The 20,631-nt window shown below is 41.6% G+C and overlaps 2 protein-coding genes across 2 annotated transcripts in view; one reads left to right on the forward strand and one right to left on the reverse strand.

The window, feature by feature from the left end:
• tgfbi (transforming growth factor, beta-induced) overlaps positions 1 to 20,631 on the reverse strand; it is a 465,360-nt gene that overhangs the window by 156,739 nt on the left and 287,990 nt on the right. The window lies entirely within an intron of this gene.
• LOC144685907 (uncharacterized) lies at positions 1,698 to 18,691 on the forward strand. Its single transcript, XM_078550920.1, has 4 exons — positions 1,698 to 1,809; positions 9,393 to 9,800; positions 13,407 to 13,495; positions 16,965 to 18,691. Exons 1-4 carry the CDS (start codon positions 1,773 to 1,775, stop codon positions 17,040 to 17,042), a joined length of 612 nt encoding a protein of 203 aa, XP_078407046.1. The 5' UTR covers positions 1,698 to 1,772; the 3' UTR covers positions 17,043 to 18,691.

A 20,631-nucleotide genomic window follows, 5' to 3' on the forward strand; every position in this document is an offset into this window, starting at 1 on the left:
CCGAAATATTTCTGTATTAGTTTGGTTTGTTGCAGATAAAGACTCAAAATAAGTGCTGTAGCTTTGTTGGTTTTATCACTTGTCTGAGCTATCCACCACTCCCTAGAGTATTGTGGTGAATCGCTCAGCTGCCAACCTTGTTTTTTTTTTCATTTTGATCAGCTTTTTGTGCATCCGTGCGAGGTGAAGGGATATGGTTCCCTCACCTTCCCTTTCCACAACAAACTCGAGTTCAGTTTTCTCAGCCATAATCGTGCGCCTAACAGGGATCCCCCAGTCGTCCCCCAGAACTCAATTGTCCCACTTTACTCGTGCACCCGGGACCCAATCGTCCCCACCCACTTGAGCCTCTGGTCTAAAGTTCGGATCCGCCCTATTAGACCTCTGTTCTAGTCTGACGTGAACAACCAGATAGTATTTTTCAAATGAAATATACTCACCAAGTCATTGTTCCACCTTCACAGAGGTCCGGACAAATCCTGCTGACTACGCCACTCAAAAGGAGTTCAAGCACCCTCTGATCCTGCAGCGACCACACGAGACTCAAGCTTCTTTCATCGGTCTTATCCAAGCATGCCGGGGAGCCTGTATCCATACAAGATGGGTACAAGCTTTCCGAGTGGTTACATTTTCTTGCAGTTATACTTTTCCCTTATCTTACCCTATTTGCATGCACCAGTGATCAATGTCTACTTGTTTTAACCTCATTACAAGACCCAATCATTTACACACACAATTAGTTAATTGGTTCTATCCTATTATCTTCAAGACACTAGTACATGATTTTATTATCCACTTCTATTCAATGTATACACGCAGACCTTGACTCTTATCTGTTCCAGACTATGACTTGTGGTTTATCAAAAGCTACCTCTTTGTCCATTGTATCTGGTTTTTAACTCTTTCACCTCCCCCTTCAATAAACCAGCCTTGTCAGCCACCAGGGACTTCCACTCAGATGTCTCATGGCTCTCTGAGCTTCATTATTTTCTGAGCAATCTTCTTTCACCTGCCAACAAGAGTAATTTAGGATATTATTTAGTAACACCTCTCTGCTGCCTTGCATTTATATAGAACCTTTCATGACTTCCAGACATTCCAAGCGCTTTACAACCAATGAAGTACTTTTGAAGTGTCATCACTGTTGTAATGTAAGTAAGGCTGTGCCAAACAGAATGAATTGCATCGTGAGCATAAATCAAGAAAATTCAGGACTGTTGCACCATTTGCTCTCATTTGCACCAAAGTAGGTGGCTGCGGACTTTGTGGCTGGTCACGGAAAGAAGCAAATTGCATTTTGAAATTCAGGTGCTCCATTCCTGGGACAGAAAAACAACATAAAAATCTTCCCCCTCCTAATTTGTTGGCCAGTCTATATTCCTGTCAGCAAGGCTGTTAAGTATTATGGAACCAGGGTGGGGAGATGATGTTGAGATACAAAGCTGACATGATCGAATTGAATGGTGGAATAGGCTTAAGGGGCTGAATGGCCTGTTCTTGCTGCTATATTCCTAAGTATGTGAATTGCCCCAATTCTAGGCCCCAGAAACACCAAAATGGTGAGGAATTTCCGTTATCACTTTTTTTTTGTTACTTCATGATCTGCATTCAGTTCCAATATGAGGAAGTGCAATGAAAGGAAAACAATGACACAACAGTGTGAAGTAACGAATGCCTCTGTATTGCAATGCAGTGGTGGTGTTCACATTCCTGCATTATTTGTCAAGAATAAAAGATAGTGCGGTGCCGACGGTGGATATCTAAGTTCAAGGATGATGAACAGCTTTGCAGTTATCATTCATTTTGTCGGTAAGAGATCTTTGGGATGCAGTTTTTTTTTAATTTTTGGGTTGAGTTGATGTTAACTTTACAGCTATAAACTTCATTATTTTACTACTTCAAAACTAAACAAGGAAAACACCTCATAAAATCATAGAAACTTACAACACAAAGAGTTGAGCCTGTGCTGGCTCTGTGAAAGCTATTGTGCTTAGTTCCACAGCCCCCGCTTTTTGTCTATCACCCTGTAATTTACTCACTTTCAAGTACCTGTCCAACTCCCTTTTAAAATTGTTTATGGATTCAGCTTCCACCACCTTTCCAAGTGGTGCATGTAGAATTCAGCGACTCTGAGTGTGTGTATTTCTCCTCATCTCTGCCCTAGATCTTTTGCCAATTATTTTAGATCTATGCCCTCTAGTTGTTGTCCAACTTGCCAATGGGAATTGCCTTTCCCTATCCATTATATCAAAGCCTCGCATCTTGAAAAAATCCATTAGTCACCTCTTAACTTTCTCCGTTCCAAGATGGGTAGCCTTAATATTTCCAACCTCTCCTTATAACTGAAGTCCCTCATCCCTGGTAAAATCCTGATGAAGCTCTTCTGTATCCCTTCTAAAACATTTACATCTTTCCTGAAGTGTGGTGCCTAGAAACGTGGTGCCTAGGATTGATATTATGTGCTTCAGCTGAGATCTGACGAGTGATTTGTAAAGTGCTAGCATGATCTCAAAAATTCTTACAGCCTTTGGAAAGATTCAAAAGACGTTACAGCCTACTAGTAGCCTTTGGGGTTGCGGGGTGGGCAGTGTGGTGAAAGAAAAGGCAAGCAAATTACCTCATTAATTCATTTTTAAAATTCATATATCAGTAACTATAAGTTGTGTCTCACACCGCTAACCTGTTATTGCTGTGAACATTAAATGAGTCTTCACTTCAGCTTCAAGATAACCATTGATTTATTTTGTTAATTTTTTGAGAGGTTTTGTCCACTTTTTCGTTCAAACACAGACCAAACAAAAGATGATTTTTCCTCCCAATGTTGGTAATAGTGCAATAGAGCTATGAGAGATTTTCAGGTCCAAGTAAAGTCCATTCCAGAAAAGTTAGAAACTAGAAAGCTCCAAAAAACTTGGTAATTTGTATAAATATGCGTAACTACATGAGCAACTATGTGTAGGATGGCAGGCTGAATGGGGTTTGGGGAAAGAGGGTGTAGATAGAAGGACAAGATAATTCTCTCCTTTAAATAGCTGCTACAACCCTTTAAGCAAATGCTGTTATGTTGGATTTCCTACTCCTGTTGCAGAGGGTTCCCTTTGCCTGGCAAGTTCCCCATTGGAAGCTAGCTGTGAATAATTAGTAAGGAACTAATTATGCTCCATGTGAGAAGCCGGGGACATTTCCAGTGCCCGGGACCAGTATGTGTTCAGGAAGTGTGTCCAGCTGCAGCTCCTGGAAGTTCGGATTTCAGAGCTGGAACGGCAGCTGGGGACACTTTGGAGCATCTGCGAGTCTGAGAGCATCGTGGCTAGCACGTTTAGAGAGGTGGTCACAACTCAGATAAAGGGACTTGAGGAAGGGAGGGAATGGGTGACCACCAGGCAGTCCAAGAGAAACAGGCAGGTAATTCAGGGGTCCCCTAGGGTCCCGCTCACAAATCGGTCTTCCGTTTTGGTGGCTGATGAGGGCGCTAGTTCCTCCAGGGAGTGCGGACAGAGCCAAGCTTCTGGCACCACAAGCAGCCTGTCTGTACAGGAGGGGAGGAAGGGAGGAAGAGCAATAGTAATAGGGGATTCTATAGTCAGGGGAACAGATAGGCGCTACTGTGACCATCAACGCAACTCCAGGGTGATATGTTGCCTCCCTGGTGCCAGGGTCCGGGATGTCACTGAACGGCTGCAGGGCATCCTGAAGGGGGAGAGTGATAAGGCAGAGGTCATGGCACATGTTGGTACCAATGACATAGGTAGAAAATGAGATGAAGTCTTGCATCAAGAATTCAGGAAGTTAGGAAGTAGACTAAAAAGCAAGACCTCTCGGGTTGTAATCTCTGGATTACTTCCAGTGCCACATGCTAGTGAGCTCAGAAATAGGAGAATAGCACAGATGAGTATGTGGCTTAAGAGTTGGTGTAAGAGGGAGGGCTTTAGATTCCTGGATCACTGGGACTGTTTCTGGGGAAGGTGGGACCTGTACAAGCGGGACGGTCTACATCTGAACCAGAGCGGGACTAACATCCTTGCGGCCAGGTTTGCTAGTGCTGTTGGGAGGAGTTTAAACTAATTCGGCAGGGGGAGGGGACACAGAATGTTAACAGAATAGGGACACATCATAATACAGTTACACAATCAAGCCAGAGGAAGTACAGCTGCAATAAGCATCAAGTGAGTAAGGCAAGGCTGGATAGCCTCTACTTTAATGCCAGGAGTATTACAGGTAAAACGGATGAGTTAAGGGTGAGGACTGACACGTGGAATTGCGATATAGTAGCAATCACTGAGACGTGGTTGAGGGAAGGACAGGATTGGCAGCTCAACATTCCGGGATATAGAATCTTCAGGCGAGACAGGGGAGGAGGTAAAAGAGGAGGAGGCATTGCATTATTAGTTAAGGAGTCAGTTACTGTAGTAAGGAGAAATGATATCTTGGAGGGGGCATCGAATGAAGCTTTGTGGGTAGAGCTTAGGAACAAAAAAGGGGCAACCACATTATCAGGTGTTTATTATAGACCCCCAGATAGTCAGCAGGAAATTGAGGTGCAAATATGTGCACAATTCATGGAGGTGTGTAAAAACAATAACAATAGCGTAATTATATTAGGTGATTTCAACTTTCCCAACAGTAATTGGGATAGACATAGTGTTAAGGGCTTGGATGGAGTGGATTTCTTGAAATGTGTACAGGAGAACTTTTTAGGTCAATATGTAGAGGGTCCAACTAGGGGCGGTGCATTGCTGGACCTAATTCTGGGGAATGAAGCCGGACAGGTGGCTGAGGTGGTGGTGGGGGAGCATTTTAGTGATAGCGACCACAACATGGTACAGTTTAAGCTTGTTATGGACAAAGAAATAGACAAGTTGCAAAAAAATGTTTTGGATTGGGGGAGAGTGGATTTTAGTAAAATAAGGCAGGATCTGGCCAAGGTAGAGGGAACAGTTATTGTGGGGAAATCTACAGAGGAACAGTGGGGGGGTGTTCAAAAAGGAAATGGGGAGGGTACAGGTTCAACATGTTCCCTCTAGGGTGATAGGAAGGAGTAACAAGCCCAGAGAACCATGGATGACCAGAGATATTCAGGTTACGATGAGAAGGAAAAGAGAGGCTTTTAGCAGGTACAAGGGAAGCAAATCAGCAGAGGCATTAGTGGAGTACAGACCAGGGTGGAGCTTAAGAAAGCAATTAGGAGAGCAAAGAGGGGATATGAGAAAGTTCTGGCTGGTAAAAGTAGGGAAAATCCCAAGATATTCTATAAGTATATCAATGGGAAGAGGGTAACCAGGGAAAGAGTAGGGCCCATAAGGGGCCAAGGGGGCAATCTATGGGTGGAGCCAGAGGACATCACTAGAGTGTTGAATGAATACTTCACGTCCGTCTTCACCCAAAAGAATGAGGATGAAGGTATCGAACTCGGGGAGAGAGACTGCGAGGTTCTTAAGCAAATTGACATAGGGAGTGACAAGGTATTGGAGGTGTTGGCAGGCTTTAAAGTGGACAAATCTCCAGGTCCAGATGATTTGTGTCCCAGACTGCTGAGAGAGGTAAGGGAGGAGATTGCAGGGGCTCTGACCCAAATTTTTAATTCCTCTCTGGCCATGGGGGAGGTGCCAGAGGACTGGAGAACAGCTAATGTGGTTCTGCTATTTAAGAAGGGTTGTAGAGATAAGCCAGAGAACTACAGGCCAGTGAGTCTCACCTAAGTGGTAAGGAAACAATTGGAGAAAATTCTGAAGGAGAGTATTTATCTCCACTTGGAGAGGCAAGGTTTGATCAGGGATAGTCAGCATGGCTTTGTCAGAGGGAGGTCATGCCTAACAAATTTGATTGAATTTTTTGAGGAGGTGACCAGGTGTGTAGATGAGGGTAGTGCAATTGATGTAGTTTATATGGATTTCAGCAAAGCCTTTGACAAGGTCCCACAAGGGAGATTTATAAAGAAGGCAAATGCACATGGGGTACAGGGTAATTTGATAAGGTGGATTCAAAATTGGCTTAGTTGTAGGAGGCAGAGGGTGATGACAGAAGGATGCTTTAGTGGCTGGAAGCCTGTGTCCAGTGGCGTACCACAGGGATCTGTGCTGGGTCCCCTATTATTTGTCATTTATATAAACGACATAGATGACTATGTAGGGGGTAGGATTAGTAAGTTTGCGGATGACACAAAGATTGGCCGGGTGGTTAACAGTAAGGCTGAGTGTCTTGGGCTACAGGAAGATATGGACGGGATGGTCAAATGGGTAGATAAGTGGCAGATGGAATTTAACCCTGAAAAGTGTGAGGTGATACACTTTGGAAGGAGTAATTTTACAAGGAAGTATTCAATGAATGGCATGGCACTGGGAAATTCTGAAGAACAAAGGCGTGTGTGTCCATAGATCTCTGAAGGTGGAGGGGCACGTTAGTGGGGTGGTGAAAAAGACATATGGGACACTTGCCTTTATCAATTGAGGCATAGATTACAAAAGTAGGGAGGTCATGTTGGAGCTATATAGAACCTTGGTGAGGCCACAGCTGGAGTATTGTGCAGTTCTGGTCGCCACATTATAGGAAGGATGTGATTGCATTGGAGGGGTTGCAGAGGAGGTTCACCAGGATGTTGCATGGGATTAAACATTTAAGTTATGAGGAGAGGTTGGATAGACTTGGGTCGTCTTCGTTGGAGCAGAGAAGACTGAGGGGCGACCTGATCGAGGTGTACAAGATTATGAGGGGCATGGACAGGGTGAATAGGGAGCAGCTGTTCCCCTTAGTTGAAGTGTCAGTCACAAGGGGGCATAAGTTCAAGGTGAGGGGCAGGAGGTTTAGGGGGGATGTGAGGAAAAACTTTTTTACCTAGAGGGTGGTGACGGTCTGGAATGCATTGCCTGGGAGGGTGGTGGAGGCGGGTTGCCTCACATCGTTTAAAAAGTACCTGGATGAGCACTTGGCACATCATAACATTCAAGGCTATGGGCCAAGTGCTGGTAAATGGGATTAGGTAGGTAGGTCAGGTGTTTCTCACGTGTCGGTGCAGACTCGATGGGCCGAAGGGCCTCTTCTGCACTGTGATTCTGTGATTCTGTGAACTAGAGGTTAGTATGGGAATGGCAGCAATTCAGGCAAGCACAAAGCCCATAGCATACTCTTCCTACCACTAGAGCATGATCAATCCTTCCCATTAAATAGATTGTTTTAGACACACAACCTACAAAAAAGGGTAGAGATGTACTGAAGGTGGCAGAAAGAAAGGCGATTAGAATTGTGAGCATCTAAGTTATGCAACAAAGACATGAAAGGTAGAATATATTTTAACTGGAGAAAGAAAGACTTGCATTTATATAGTGCCTTGCATGACCTCCAGACATCTCAAATTTCTTTACAACTAATGAAGTACTTCTGCAGTGTGGTCACTGTTGTAATGTTGGAAACGCAGCAATTAATTTGCGTACAGCAGGTTCCCACAAACAGCAATGTGATAATGACCAAATGAACTGTTTTTGTGATGGTGATTAAGTTGGTTAGGACATCTAGCATAATTCCCCTGCTCTTTTTTGAAATTGTTCTTACGGATTTTTTTATGTCCGTCTGAGAGGGAGACTCACTTTAATGTCACATTCGAAAGACAGAAATTCCAACAGTGCAGCACTCCCTCAGCACTGCACTGGAGTACCAGCCTATATTTTTCTGCTGAATTCTTATCAAGTGGTCATAAAATCTTAGCGACGTAGATGGTATTGATGTAAAAAAACTTGACATAAACTGTGAGCAGCAAATTAGAAAACATAAGAACAAAATTAATAATCCATGGGATAAATTGGAGGCTGAAATAATTTTTTCTACAACCGCAAATGTATGGACCAGATTCCCACCAAGCAAAGAATGTGATTGTGTGCTAATTAACTCCTTCAGTGGTATAGGTCATTGTTGTCATTGCACATAGTTTTTGCCCTCAAGCAGCTCCATATTTGCATAGGCTGCTTGCTTACCTTCCCCTCTCCCTATTTGTCCTTCCGTACATACAGATATGAAAGCTTTGGGCATGACATACTTTCAACTTCCTTGTAAACCTCTCACTACTCTCAGTGATAGAGGGTAAGATTATGAAAGACTCCTCCAAGGTCCACTTGCATGCAGCATGTTCCTGAACTTCTGTTTAGTGAAGCACAGCAGCTTATTGCGCAGCCATGGCAGGCCTCAGAAATATTCAACACTTTATTAATGCCTTCATGATTGCATGCAAAGGAAGCCCTTGGTAGAAGATAGAAGCTAAAATCTGCAGGAGCCTTTGCAGAACTGGCCTAACACTTAGTGAATTCCTGTTTCTTCTAAGTGCTGCTATAATCTTATAGTCACCTACTGAATTCTTTAAAAAAAAAATTAGTGTCTTGATTGTCAGAGGTCCAGACCGTGATTCTTTAGCTAGTCTTGGTTCTCTGAAGATGGACAGGTTTTCTATACGTTTGGATCCCTTTCCCTTGACCCCAGCCCTCCCATGCCACTGGCTTAACAGGGAGTGTGTTAATGCTCCATCCTTTCCATGGCCCTGGGAAAACCCCCATGGAAGGCACATTTGGTTCCTGACCTCATTAACAACTTTACTGCTGCACATCCACTAGTGCAGTGGAGGGAATACACTAGCAAGGCTGAGGAACTTTGGCCCCGTAATCTTCAATTTCTTCAGATGTCGTGAATTTGCCCACTTTCTCTGGAACTCCTATAAATTTTCCTGTTCCACCACTTACAGACTGTTCAAAATGTTGGCTCCACATGTGCAAAAAAAACACTTCTGCTTGTTTTCCACTTTCGTTTTCCTTGTTCAGAATTTATATATTGTGGTTCTGAAATTCTCAATAATACCAAAAAAGCACCTATTTTCAACTTACTGAATTGTTTCATAACATATTAATAAGTCTCACTTAACTTTCCCTTTTCAAGGGAACAAAGTCCCACCTTAAACAATTGTGGTATGTAGCTCATTCTTCCAAGTGTTGCTATAATCTTAGTGTCAACTACCGAATCCTTTATACCTTCTGAAGTTAGGTGGCCAAAACTGATACTCCAGGTGTTGTCACATTGTCACTGATTGTTTTACAATTAGTGTTTTTGATTTTTGTTTTCTTTCTTTAACACAAAGAACACTAGATGACTCTTGTTAGTGATCTGATCACCAATATTCCCAGATGTTATTTCTTCCTCTAGTGTGTTGATTGTGTACATTTTCTACATCACCACTTTACATTCACCTGAATTAAACTGCATCTGCATTCCTACTGCTTAAGAAACTTCCAAAGCATCATTTTCTACATTCAGAATTTTAGATCAAATCCTTAAAAATTGTTTTTTGTTATTATTTTTCAATGCAGGGTAATCTTGTGAAATAAATGTATTTACTATATATGTTTTCTTTTATAAAGGTGCAAGTTTATTCATCATTCCTGCTCAATATGTCAAAGATTTTCAAGTTTCTTCATTAAGTACTGAGTCTGCAAATTTTAGCTCAACACCACCATATTCTAAAAATAGAACAGTTTTGGAGATTGAAAACCACAATGAAAATACTGTTAGCACACCAACCAATTCTCCTTTAGGCAATGACAATGTTAATGCTTCACACTCTGGTTCAGAACAGACAGCATTTAGTACAATTGAGGGTTTGAAGAACAAAGCTACTCCTAGCTTTACACAGACTGAGATACCTGAAAGATTCAACACCACAGCCACGTTACCCAAAACTCCAAACGTTACTCCTTCTAAGGAATTCAAGACTACAACCACAGAAGAAAACAAACTAGGTAGACAAGATAAAAAACCGGTAAACTTTGGTAAGATTAATAAACTTGTTTTTTTTCACTTCAACAGATACTTATTTTCTTTAGCAGCTCAGTAATTTAATATGGAATCACTTGTTCTTCAATTTTCAAAAAGCCAATGTTTTATTAAGTTATGTTTAAAACAACATGCATTTTTAGTATAACACATTTGATAGGAAAACTAATGTTTTAAATATACTGTCATGTAACAAATACTGCAGGTCTGTGAAAATCATCAATTCAAAAAATTGAAGCTACATTTCTTTAGCTCGAGGACAGATTTTTGACAACCGTGCAGTATTTTGTGTATGTTCTTTTATTCATTCATGGGATGTGGGTGTCACTGGCTAGGCAAGCATTTATTGCCCATCCCTAATTGCCCTGAGAAGGTGGTAGTGAGCTGCCTTCTTGAACCATTGCAGTCCATGTGGTGTAGGTACACCCACAGTGCTGTTAGGAAGTGAGTTTCAGGGTTTTGATCCAGCGACAGTGAAGGAATGGCGATATATTTCTATATCAGGATGATGAGTGGCTTGAAGGGGAACTTCCAGGTGGTGGTGTTCCCATGTATCTGCTGCACTTGACCTTCCAGATGGTAGTGGTCATGGGTTTGGAAGGCATTGTTGAAGGAGGCTTGATGATTTCCTGCAGTGTATCTTGTAGATGGTACAAAATGCTGCCACTGTGCGTTGGTGCTGGAGGGAGTGAATGTTTGTGGTTAGGGTGCCAATCAAGCTGGCTGCTTTGTCCTGGGTGGTGTTAGGCTTCTTGAGGGTTGTTGGAGCTGCATTCATCGAGGCAAGTGGAGAATATTCCATCACGCTCCTGACTTGTGGACAGGCTTTCAGGAGTCCAGAAGTGAGCGACTCACTGCAGGATTCCTGCTTCTGACCTGCTCTTGTAGCCACAGTATTTATATGGCTAGTTCAGATCAGTTTCTGTTCAATGGTAACCCGCAAGATGTTGATAGTGGGGGACTCAGCAATGGCAATGTCATTGAATGTCAAGAGGCAATGGTTAGATTCTCTCTTGTTGGAGATGGTCATTGCCTAGCACTTATGTGGCGCGAATGTTACTTGCCACTTGCCAGCCCAAGCCTGTGGTCAGTGGTAATGAGGGGGTTGGTGATCATGGAGTGTGTTGCCTGTGACCACGGGTCTAGGGGAGGTGGGAACCAACTACTAGCTTGAGGGGGCAGGCAGTTGTCTGATCAGGGAAATTGAACCAGTTGGCTTTGGAGTCTCAGCGGAAGCATTCCTCCTCCTCACAGTGCATAAGCAGTGCTAGGAAGGCACTTAGTTCTCCCACACAGTAGCCCTGACCTCACTTTAGCTGTAGGGTTTACCAAGGCCTGGGAAGCTCAGTAGTCGGGTTAAACCGAGATTGGGGATAAAACCTGAGGCACAAAACCCCATTGAAATATTTAAACTACAACATGCCTCCTGGGAGCAGGTTACTCTGCTCATGGCTATACTTCCATTAAAACCAGAAGTGCCTGGATTTGGGTTTGAGTTATGAAGAGTTTTTACATCTTGGTCAACCCCAATCGACCCATTTTTGGGGGAGGGGGGGTTAAAATTTCCCCCCATTGTTTTTGAGTTTTGAGCAGCTTGATTTAATTCACAGAGAAAGTGGTTTCTTGATAAATGAATGTTTTAATCTTTCAAGAAGTTCCCATTTAATATTATGTAGCAGACTAGAAAAGCTCTTTAAACAGGTGCCCAACCTTATGCACAGCAGCTTGTTTTCAATATATGTCATGGCTGTTTTATAAATATAAGAAAGATTGTCCTGAAACCATTTACAGATATGGTTGATATCACATACAGATTATTTGCTGATTGAATTTCATTTAGCATGCAAGCATATTCCTCAATAGTTCTTGGAGGTTTAGACAGACTAGGAGACCTGATTTTGTGATCAGCGGTAAATGAGCTTTTTATGGGCTTTTGCACTTTAAGTTCCTTCTCAATCAACTATTGAAATTGTATAATGCCCTCAAAAGAATATCTGGAACCTGTGTGAGCAGGGCAGCCAACTGTTTATCCTGAACCATTCAGATTGAAGAATTCTTAATCAACAGAGTTTAAATCGGGAAGTGTAAATTAAAATATTGAATTCAGTGTCAAATCAAGTACATAAATTGGAATGAAGAGAGGGAAGATTGGATTAGCAAAGAGTTACAAGAGATAGAAAATGTTAAAAGTGCAAACATTCTTATTTACGCTTTTTTTCAAATTTTTAAAATCTCCAACAATAATTAAAATCTGAAGGAATAAATCTCTACATTTGTTAAATTTAAATTTCAGTGCCAGAGTCATTATTTGGCAGTAAGTAAGACTTAACATCCTGTTAAAGGTGTAATTACACTGGAATGGACAAGCCCTAACTTTTTCTGGTGAGTTTACTGTGTGTATATCATATAAGTACAGCGGCTTCGCACTGTTCCACACATTTTAAACATAAGTCTTCGTAAGATGCCATTCTTCTGGAGGACCAGGACATATTGGACAGTGGCTTCCTGATTTATGCATTTAATTGCGCATACACAGTCGCTGGCAGTTGCTGATTTATATGTTAGTAACGGTTAATGCTGATAGCCTCACTTTTATTTTTACCACAGAATCTGGTCCATTATTATGAAGAGCTGATAGTGCAAACCAATTACTGTTAAACAGCTCTTGTTAGATCTGTTGTGAGATTGAGTAGCAGTGTTTGTGCAATAGTGTGTCCCTACAGCTGGGAGTTACTGAATTGCATGATGCATTCTCTTGAGGCTAATGCACCATATCCAATGAATTCCTCCTAAACATTACTGCTGCAAATCTTCCAGCAGTACTTTAGGTATTTCTCTCTAACTGCTTTGTTTTCCCATAAATTTTTGGGAATATGTTATAAGGCTGTAATATATATTAAAGAGTAGATTTATCAATCATGTAACACTTGGCATGGTTAGACGGAACATGAGTTGGAGATTTAACCACATAACTATCACTTATTCTCCAAACCATGTCCTTTTAAAGTGTTGCTCTCTGCTGAAGGTATGTGGTCATTGACTTTATCCAATTTATACCATTCTTTATAGAATCTCTCAAGCCTATAGTATATACAGGACTGGCAGTTTATTATTTATTTTATTATGTTCTTAATTTATTAAGCTCTGGCATTCTTTCCCTAAACCTCTCCACCTTTCTATCTTGCTTTTCTCAATTAAGGCACTCCTTAAAATGTACCTTTTTGACCAAGTTTATGGTCATCTGCCATAATATCTAATGTGGCTCGGTGTCATATTTTTGTTTTCTAATGCTCCTGTGAAGTATTTTGGGATATTTTATTATATGAACGGTGCTATATAAATAGAACTTGTCCTTTTGTTATCAAATCGCCTTTATCCTTCTTACATAGTGAAACCTTCTTCTGGAGGACAAGGACATATTGGACAGTGGCAATTAAGTTCTTTATCATTAAAAAGTCTTGATCCTGTCATTCTCGGCAATAAAGATTGACAAACCACTTATTCTCCCCTGATTAATAAAATTATGACAATTGGATAAATTTTATTTGCCTGACTTATGGATTTATTGAGACAGAATCATAAGATAACATTTCATTTTCTAGGAATTATTATCGTTATCATCATTATTGTCATTATCCTGGTTACAATCGTTGTATTTGTGGCAATATACCTCCTCAATCGAAAAGGAAAAGTAAGTTTATATTCTAGTTATTTAATTTGAATAACTTTTCCCCTTTCTGCAGGCCCCCCAAAATATATATAAATTTCAATCTAAGAAATTGGAAGATGTCTTATTCCTAAGCCCCCACCTGTTCCATTTTTGTTATTGCCAGTCCACAGTCAGCTTCCACAAATCAATTGGCCTTTTAATTTTCATTCTCTTTTCCCCTATCTAACCTAGGCAGATATTTCAGCCCAGTACTGTTGGGGTCCTGCATTTTTAGAGGTGCCATCTTTCAGATGAGACATTAAATTGAGGCCTCGTATTCCTAGGAGTTCAAGTGGATGTTGAAGAACCAAAAGCACTAGAAAATGCAATTTCTCCCCATGCTCTGGCCAACATTTATCCCTCAATTTAGCAGCATCAAACCGATTAATTCTGCATTTCTGTCATTTGTTATTTATTGGATTTGCTGTGTGCAAATTGGCTACTTGGGATGCCTACATAACAGCAGTGACTATAATTCAAATGTAATTCATAAGCTCTAAAAAACTTTGGCAATGTCCTCAGGATGTAAAAGGTGCTTTAGAAAATGTGAGCTCTTTGTTTTTTCCACTCATCCCCTTGCCTATGCTCTACTTGAGTGTAATCTGAGACGTGTGGAAAAAGACTTAACAGGAAATATTACAAGCTGTGCATGATTGCATCTAATTATCCTACGCTGTCAGCTTGGTTCAGTTTGTAGCACTTTTATAATTGACTTGGAAGGTTGAATGTTCAAGGTCCACTATGGATATGAGTGCCTAACCTAATTTAACACTCCTGTGGAATATTGAGGGAAATTTGCAATGGTGGAGGTACCAACTTTCAGTGCTAGTAAAAAGAGAAAAGACAGCAAGCAGCAGATATGCATTGAGGATTGAAGATCAGGACCCAGGGGGTGCCAATAGAAATTAGCAGCCATATGATCCCAATTGAACTTTTAAAATAATGAGGGCTAATTTCAATTCCTGGACAAACTTTAAAACTTCAGTCTGCCATGAGACTTCACTGAGCTTGTTGAGAGTAGACTGTATGACCACATTCTTCAGCCCCTTCTGCCCTGTGCTGCCATCCAAATGGATGAGCAGGAAAGCCTCTGGTCTGTCATGCTACAGAGGTAAACTGTACTCCACAACCCCCTAACCTGCCCCCATTGAGAGAAAATCCTGAGAGGTGCTGAGGCAAATATAAAACAGTGGAAGACCTGGAAATCTGAGTCTCTGCTGCTTTTTCCTTACTTTGAAGCCAGAGGACTGGGCAATCACTGAGCGTAAAAGTCATGATAATTCATGATGAAGTAACCAATGAGAAATCCTTTTAGTGATGTTACTGGGAACTAATCATGTCCCATTTGCTCTTTGTAACCATTAAAATTCAACCTGCTCTTTGGTGACAATTTTCAATGGACAGATAGTGGCATTAAGTCAGAGGTATAAATCCAGTGAGCTATACACCCTGAACTGATTTCATACTCTATGATATAACAAAACCCTTCATCTCTCTCCCAGTCTCAGGCCTAATTCTTACTACACTATTGTTACAGACAGGAGTGGGGTTTAAGTTAAACAGCCCTGATTTCTCCTCCCACCAACAGTCCGTAAACAGAAAGGTGTTCCTGATTTTTACTTTCCCCCTTTATAAGCGGTCATGTATTTTGCCCAACCCCTCAGTTTTGGAGTGATCCTATCGTCTATTAATAACCCCACAGCCAAACTTGAGATAGGGTAAAATCAGAGTGCTAGTTTATTTTGCACACACTCAAAATGCAGGGAGGGGCAGTCACTATGTAACCCTGGTACATTTGCACAATATAAGAGAGATAAGGGAAAGAAAGAAGTACAGGGCAAAGGGCACAGTTAGAAAATAAGAATTATTGGGCAGGATCTTCCGGTCGGCAAGCGGGGGCGGGGCCCACTCGCCAACACGTAAAATTATGCGGGATGAGGTCGGGTGGAACTCCCGACGTCACCCTGCATCATTTCCATTTTCAGGTCGGTGGGGGCGCAGCCGAGTCAGCTGCTCGCCTGCCTACCTGTCAACGGCCAATTGAGGCCATTGAAAAACTAATTAAGATCATTAATGCACCTTAAGGTTGGCGGGTAGGCCGGGAGCCCTGGCGGGCTTCGGGAAAAGCATGAAACCTCACCCATGGGCGGGATGAGGATAATCAGGGTATTTAAATTTTTAAGAAAGGTTTCAATAAATCTTATGGACATGTCCCAAATCATGTGACAGTGTCACATGCGGGGACATGGCAGGGAAAATTTTTAAACTTGTTTATTAAAAGTATTAAATTGGAGCTAATCTCCCTAAGGCAGCACTTAGCCTCAGGGAGATCTGTGTGCTCTTTCGCACATATGTGCAAAAGAGTGCACTCCTGACTGAGGGAACCTCCCCCCCCACCCCCCGCCTGCACACGGAACACATAGTGCTCCCTGGCAGACGTCACGTTGGGTGGATTTAATCAGCCCGCCCATGTAAAATGGCAGCGCGCCCCCTGATTGAGGGCGCCGATCAGAGGCTCGCCCACCTGCACCCACTCCCGCACTTCCCCCTCAAGGGTGGAAATTTTTTCCCATTGTTTCACTTGAGTCTAGAGTCCAGTAAGTTACTGTCCAAGGAAGGTTCTTTCAGTTGGTTTTGTCTGGCACAAGTCCTGATCTTTTTTCTAGGAGCTCAGTTGAAGGCTGAGGCAGGTGAAGATGCAGCAATGTATTCTTGTATTCTAGGAATTAGTTCACTTTGTAGAAAATGCAGGATTCTTTCTAGAGACCAGGCTTTGAGAGAGATGGGGGTCATAGGCATGCTGCTATAGCCTGGAGTCCTGTTATCTCTTCTGAAATGAAACAGCAACTGAAAACAGAGTCCAACAGTAATTCAAACAGCTCAAGTCTTGGTCATGTGGCAGGGTGGTTTCAGGTTGAGCCATTCAGCTAACGAGGCCCTTGTTAAAACTCATTGTATTTTGAGCAGGTAACTGTGGAACCATGTGCACAACATTGGAAATGAGGAGTCACAAATAGCTTTGCCTTTGTCCAGAGCTGGCTGGGGCAGGCATCTCATCTACTAATCCTCTGTGTTGACTTGGCTTTAAAGTTCATACAATGCAAAGGGGTGTCAACTTTCAGGAGGATGATGAGTTTGCCTTTGTCCATTGGAACTGCTCAGAATTTTCCAGAATGACCAGCTGCGGCCCATTTTATCAATCCATCGATTTGTCCATTTTTAAAAAAAAGAATTTAAGCAAGGAATATGGAAGAGAAACAAATTTTTTAGATATTGTTTCATGCCTTCTCAGCATGACACTACTAAAGAATCCTTAAGCTTAAAAATAGTTTTATTTTTATGGGACCTGGCTTTATTTTGAGTTATTTAGGGAAAGGTAAATTGATTTTACTGGTGAGAAAAATAATAGCAAGTTATATGAATGATTTAATATGCTGATTTTCCATTGCAGACTGCATCATATAATCCTGAATCAAACGCTGAACGTATACCAATCAACGAAGCAGGCACAGGAAGGCCTGATACATAAGGAAAAAAGCACCAACTATGAGTGGGAGGAGCTCACAGGATTGAATATTTTCATTAGGGAAGTGCAACAAAAGTATTTTAACAACCTAATTATGAGGAGAAAATTTTATGTTGGTAATTTTGTTTATTTGCAAAATGCTGTTTCAATGAAAATTACTTTTAAAAAAAAACTTTGGGGACCACAATTGCATTCTATATTCCAGCTGGGGGGAGATGGTGTGTAGTGGTAATCTCATTCGACTAGTGATCCAGAGGCCCAGGCTAAAGCTCGGGGTACATATGTTCAAATCCTACCATAACAGCTGGTGATTTGATCAGTAAGGTCTGGAATTGAAAGCTAGTCTCAGTAATGGTGACCATCAAACCATCATTGATTGTCACAAAAACACATCTGATTCACTAATGTCCTTTTAGAAAAGGAAATCTGCCACCTTCATCTGATCTGGTCTACATGTGACTCCAGAACCACAGCAATGTGGTTGGCTCTTAACTGCTCTCTCAAATGGCCCAGTGAATCACTCAGTTCAAGGGCATTTAGGAATGGGCAACAAATGGTGTTGCCAGCAATGCCCACACCCCATGAAGGAAAGAAAGTGTGGTTTCACCAAAACCCTGAACAATTGTAGAAAGACTTCTGTATTCTTGTACTCAATCCCCTTGTAATGAAGATCAACATGGCATTTGCCTCCCTAACTGCATGCTAACTTCTGTGTTCCTTGTGTGAGCACACCCAAGTCTCTTTGAACGTCACCACAAGTTTCTTTAAAGAAACCCTGCTTTTCTATTACAACCAAAGTGAATAACTTCACCCTTCCCTATATTGTACTCTTGTTGTACACTCACTTAACCTGCCTATATCTATATACAACATCTCTCTATCCTCCCTACAGGTTACCTTTCCACCCAGTTTTGTATCATCAGCCAAAATGAGATAAATGAACAGACAGAGAGTAATGCAAGTCATTGATATAAATTGTAAATAGCTGAGGCCTCAGCACTGATCCATTATTCATTGCCTGCCAACTAAAATAGTCCCATTTGTGCCCATTCTCTGCTTTCTATCCTTCATCCAATCCTCTATATATGCTAATGTATTAGCCTTGACTCCATGAGCTCTTATCTTGTCTATTAACCTTTTGTGTGGCACCTTATCAAATACCTTTGGAAACCGATATGTACTATATCTACTGGCTCCCCTTATTTATCCTCTTGGGTACATCCTCAAAAACCTCTAATAAATTTCCTTACTTTCCTCACCCATTTTAACCCCTAGGTCATCATCTATTTCTGGAATGAAACTTGTGTCTTCTACTGTGAAGACAGAAACAAAATATTTGTTTACTGCCTCTGCAATTTCATCATTCCCCATGATAATTTCTCTTGTCTCTGCTTCTAAGGGAACAATGTTTACTTTAGCTACTCTTTTCCTTTTTATGTACTTGTAAAAACTACTAAAATCTATTCTTATATTTCTGGCTAGTTTACTCCCATTCTATTTTTCCCTTTTTATCAACTTTTTGGTGGCCCTCTGCTGGTTTCTAAAACAATTCCAATCTTCAGACTTGCTACTTTTTTTTTGCAACATTGTAAGCCTCTTCTTTTAATCTAATACTATCCTTAACTTCCCGAATGAGCCACCAATGGTTTTTCTTGCTGAGTTTTTGTTTTTCAATGGAATGTATTTTTGAACATTTTGAATTGTTTCTTTAAATGTTTCCCACTGTTCATTTACCTCCGTACCTTTTAGTCTATTTACCTAATTAACCTTAGCCAGATTCCACCACGCCCACCCCCCAACCCCACCACCCCCGCCCCCCCACCCCCCATACCTATGTAATTGGCTTTGTTTAAGTTTAAAATTTTTGTTTATGATTAGAATATGTCACTTCAAACTTAACATGGAATTGAATGGTATTATGATCACTATTTTCCAGTGGATCTTTTACAATGGAATTACTAATTAACTCTGTTTCATTAGACAATACTAGATCTAAGATAGCTGTATCCCTCATTAGTGCAACAATGTATTTCTTCCAGAAACCTTTCTTGAAAACACTCTACGGACTCTAGACAACTCCTGCCAATTTGATTGTCACATCAATATGAAGATTAAAGTTCCTACAATTATTACATTTCCTGATACAAGCTCCAATAATTTATTGTTTAACGCTCTGCCTAACTACTGTTGGGGGGGTGGTGGGGGGGGGGAGCTATAAACTACTGCCACCAGTGTTTTCTGGCCCTTGCTATTCCTAATTCCCTCCCATACTGATTCTACTTCATGATCTTCAGAGGCCAGATTCTTTCTTCCTAATGTCCTTATGTCATCTTTTACTATCTGGGCTACCCCTCCTCCTTTGCCATTCTGTCTGTCTTTCCAAAATATTGCATACCTTGCAGTATTTATTCTGCAACCTTGATCACCTTGTAACTCTGCCTGTAATGATGATTAGATTGAATTCAGTTACCTATATCTGTGCCACTAATTCTTCTATCTCAAATGCTTCATGCATTCAGGTAAAGAACCTTTAATTTTTTTTTTTACTTCTATTCCCTGCAATGACCTTATGGCCGTTGTACAATTTTTGTTAAACTCTCTGTCCCTTCCTGTCCCACTCTACTTGCCTTTACCCATATTATTATACTGTTCCAATGCCTTACCATTTCTCTTTGGATTCCCTATGGACTTCCTTCATACAAACCCTCCCCCAGTTAGTTTAAAGCTTTGTCCACAGCCCAAGTTATACAATCGGCCAGGTCACTGGTTCCAGTCCAGTTCCAGTGGAGCCTATCCCAATGGAATAGCTCACTCTTCCCCAGATACTGATGCCAGTGCCCCATGAATCAAAACCCCTTCTTCCTGCACCACTCTTTCAGCCACTCTAATATGTTAACCCCACGCCAATTGGTGCGTGGCTCAGGTAACAAATCTTTAATGCTCTGCATTTTAACTTGGACCCTTACTCCTCAAATTCTCTTAGGTAGAACCAGGAATAATATTCTGCTATGTCATTAGTTCCCACATGGGCCACAACAACTGGATCTTCCCACTCTCATTCAAGTTCCTCTCCGGCCGCGAGGAGATGCCCTTAACCCTAGCACTGGGAAGGCAACACAATGCTCGGAGCTCCTAGTCATGACTGCAGAGAACAGTATCTATCCCCCTGACTATACTATTACTACGATATTCCTCTTCGCTCCCTCCACTTGAATGGCATCCTTTACGATGGTGCCTTGATCAGTCTGCTCATTCACCTTGCAGTCCATCTCCTCATCCACACAGGCAACAAGCACCTTGTACCTATTGGACAAAGTCAGGGGCTGAGTCTCCTCTGTCACTACATGTTGGTTCCCCATACCTGCCTGACTCGCACCCTCCTGTCCCGGATCAGTGACCAGTTCTAAAGTTCTGCCTAGCCTCAGGGATGTGACTGCCTCCTGGAATAAAGTAGGTAACATTTTCCTTCCTTGATGCATCACAGTGTCCGCAGCTCAAGGAATCCGAGCTGAAGCTCCTCAAGTCACAGACACTTACTGCAGACTTGTTTCTCCTGGATCACATTAGTGTCCAGGAGAACCCACATGCCACA

This window comes from Cetorhinus maximus, chromosome 10 (assembly GCF_964194155.1).
Source record: "Cetorhinus maximus chromosome 10, sCetMax3.hap1.1, whole genome shotgun sequence".
Classification (NCBI taxonomy): domain Eukaryota; kingdom Metazoa; phylum Chordata; class Chondrichthyes; order Lamniformes; family Cetorhinidae; genus Cetorhinus; species Cetorhinus maximus.

Bases quoted from the DNA above. Each gene is read 5' to 3' on its own strand.
- LOC144685907 (XM_078550920.1), top strand. From the start codon at position 1,773: ATGATGAACAGCTTTGCAGTTATCATTCATTTTGTCG. The intron at 1,810-9,392 runs GTAAGAGATCTT...TCTTTTATAAAG, and splicing joins AGTTATCATTCATTTTGTCG to GTGCAAGTTTATTCATCATT. The intron at 9,801-13,406 runs GTAAGATTAATA...TTCATTTTCTAG, and splicing joins TAAAAAACCGGTAAACTTTG to GAATTATTATCGTTATCATC.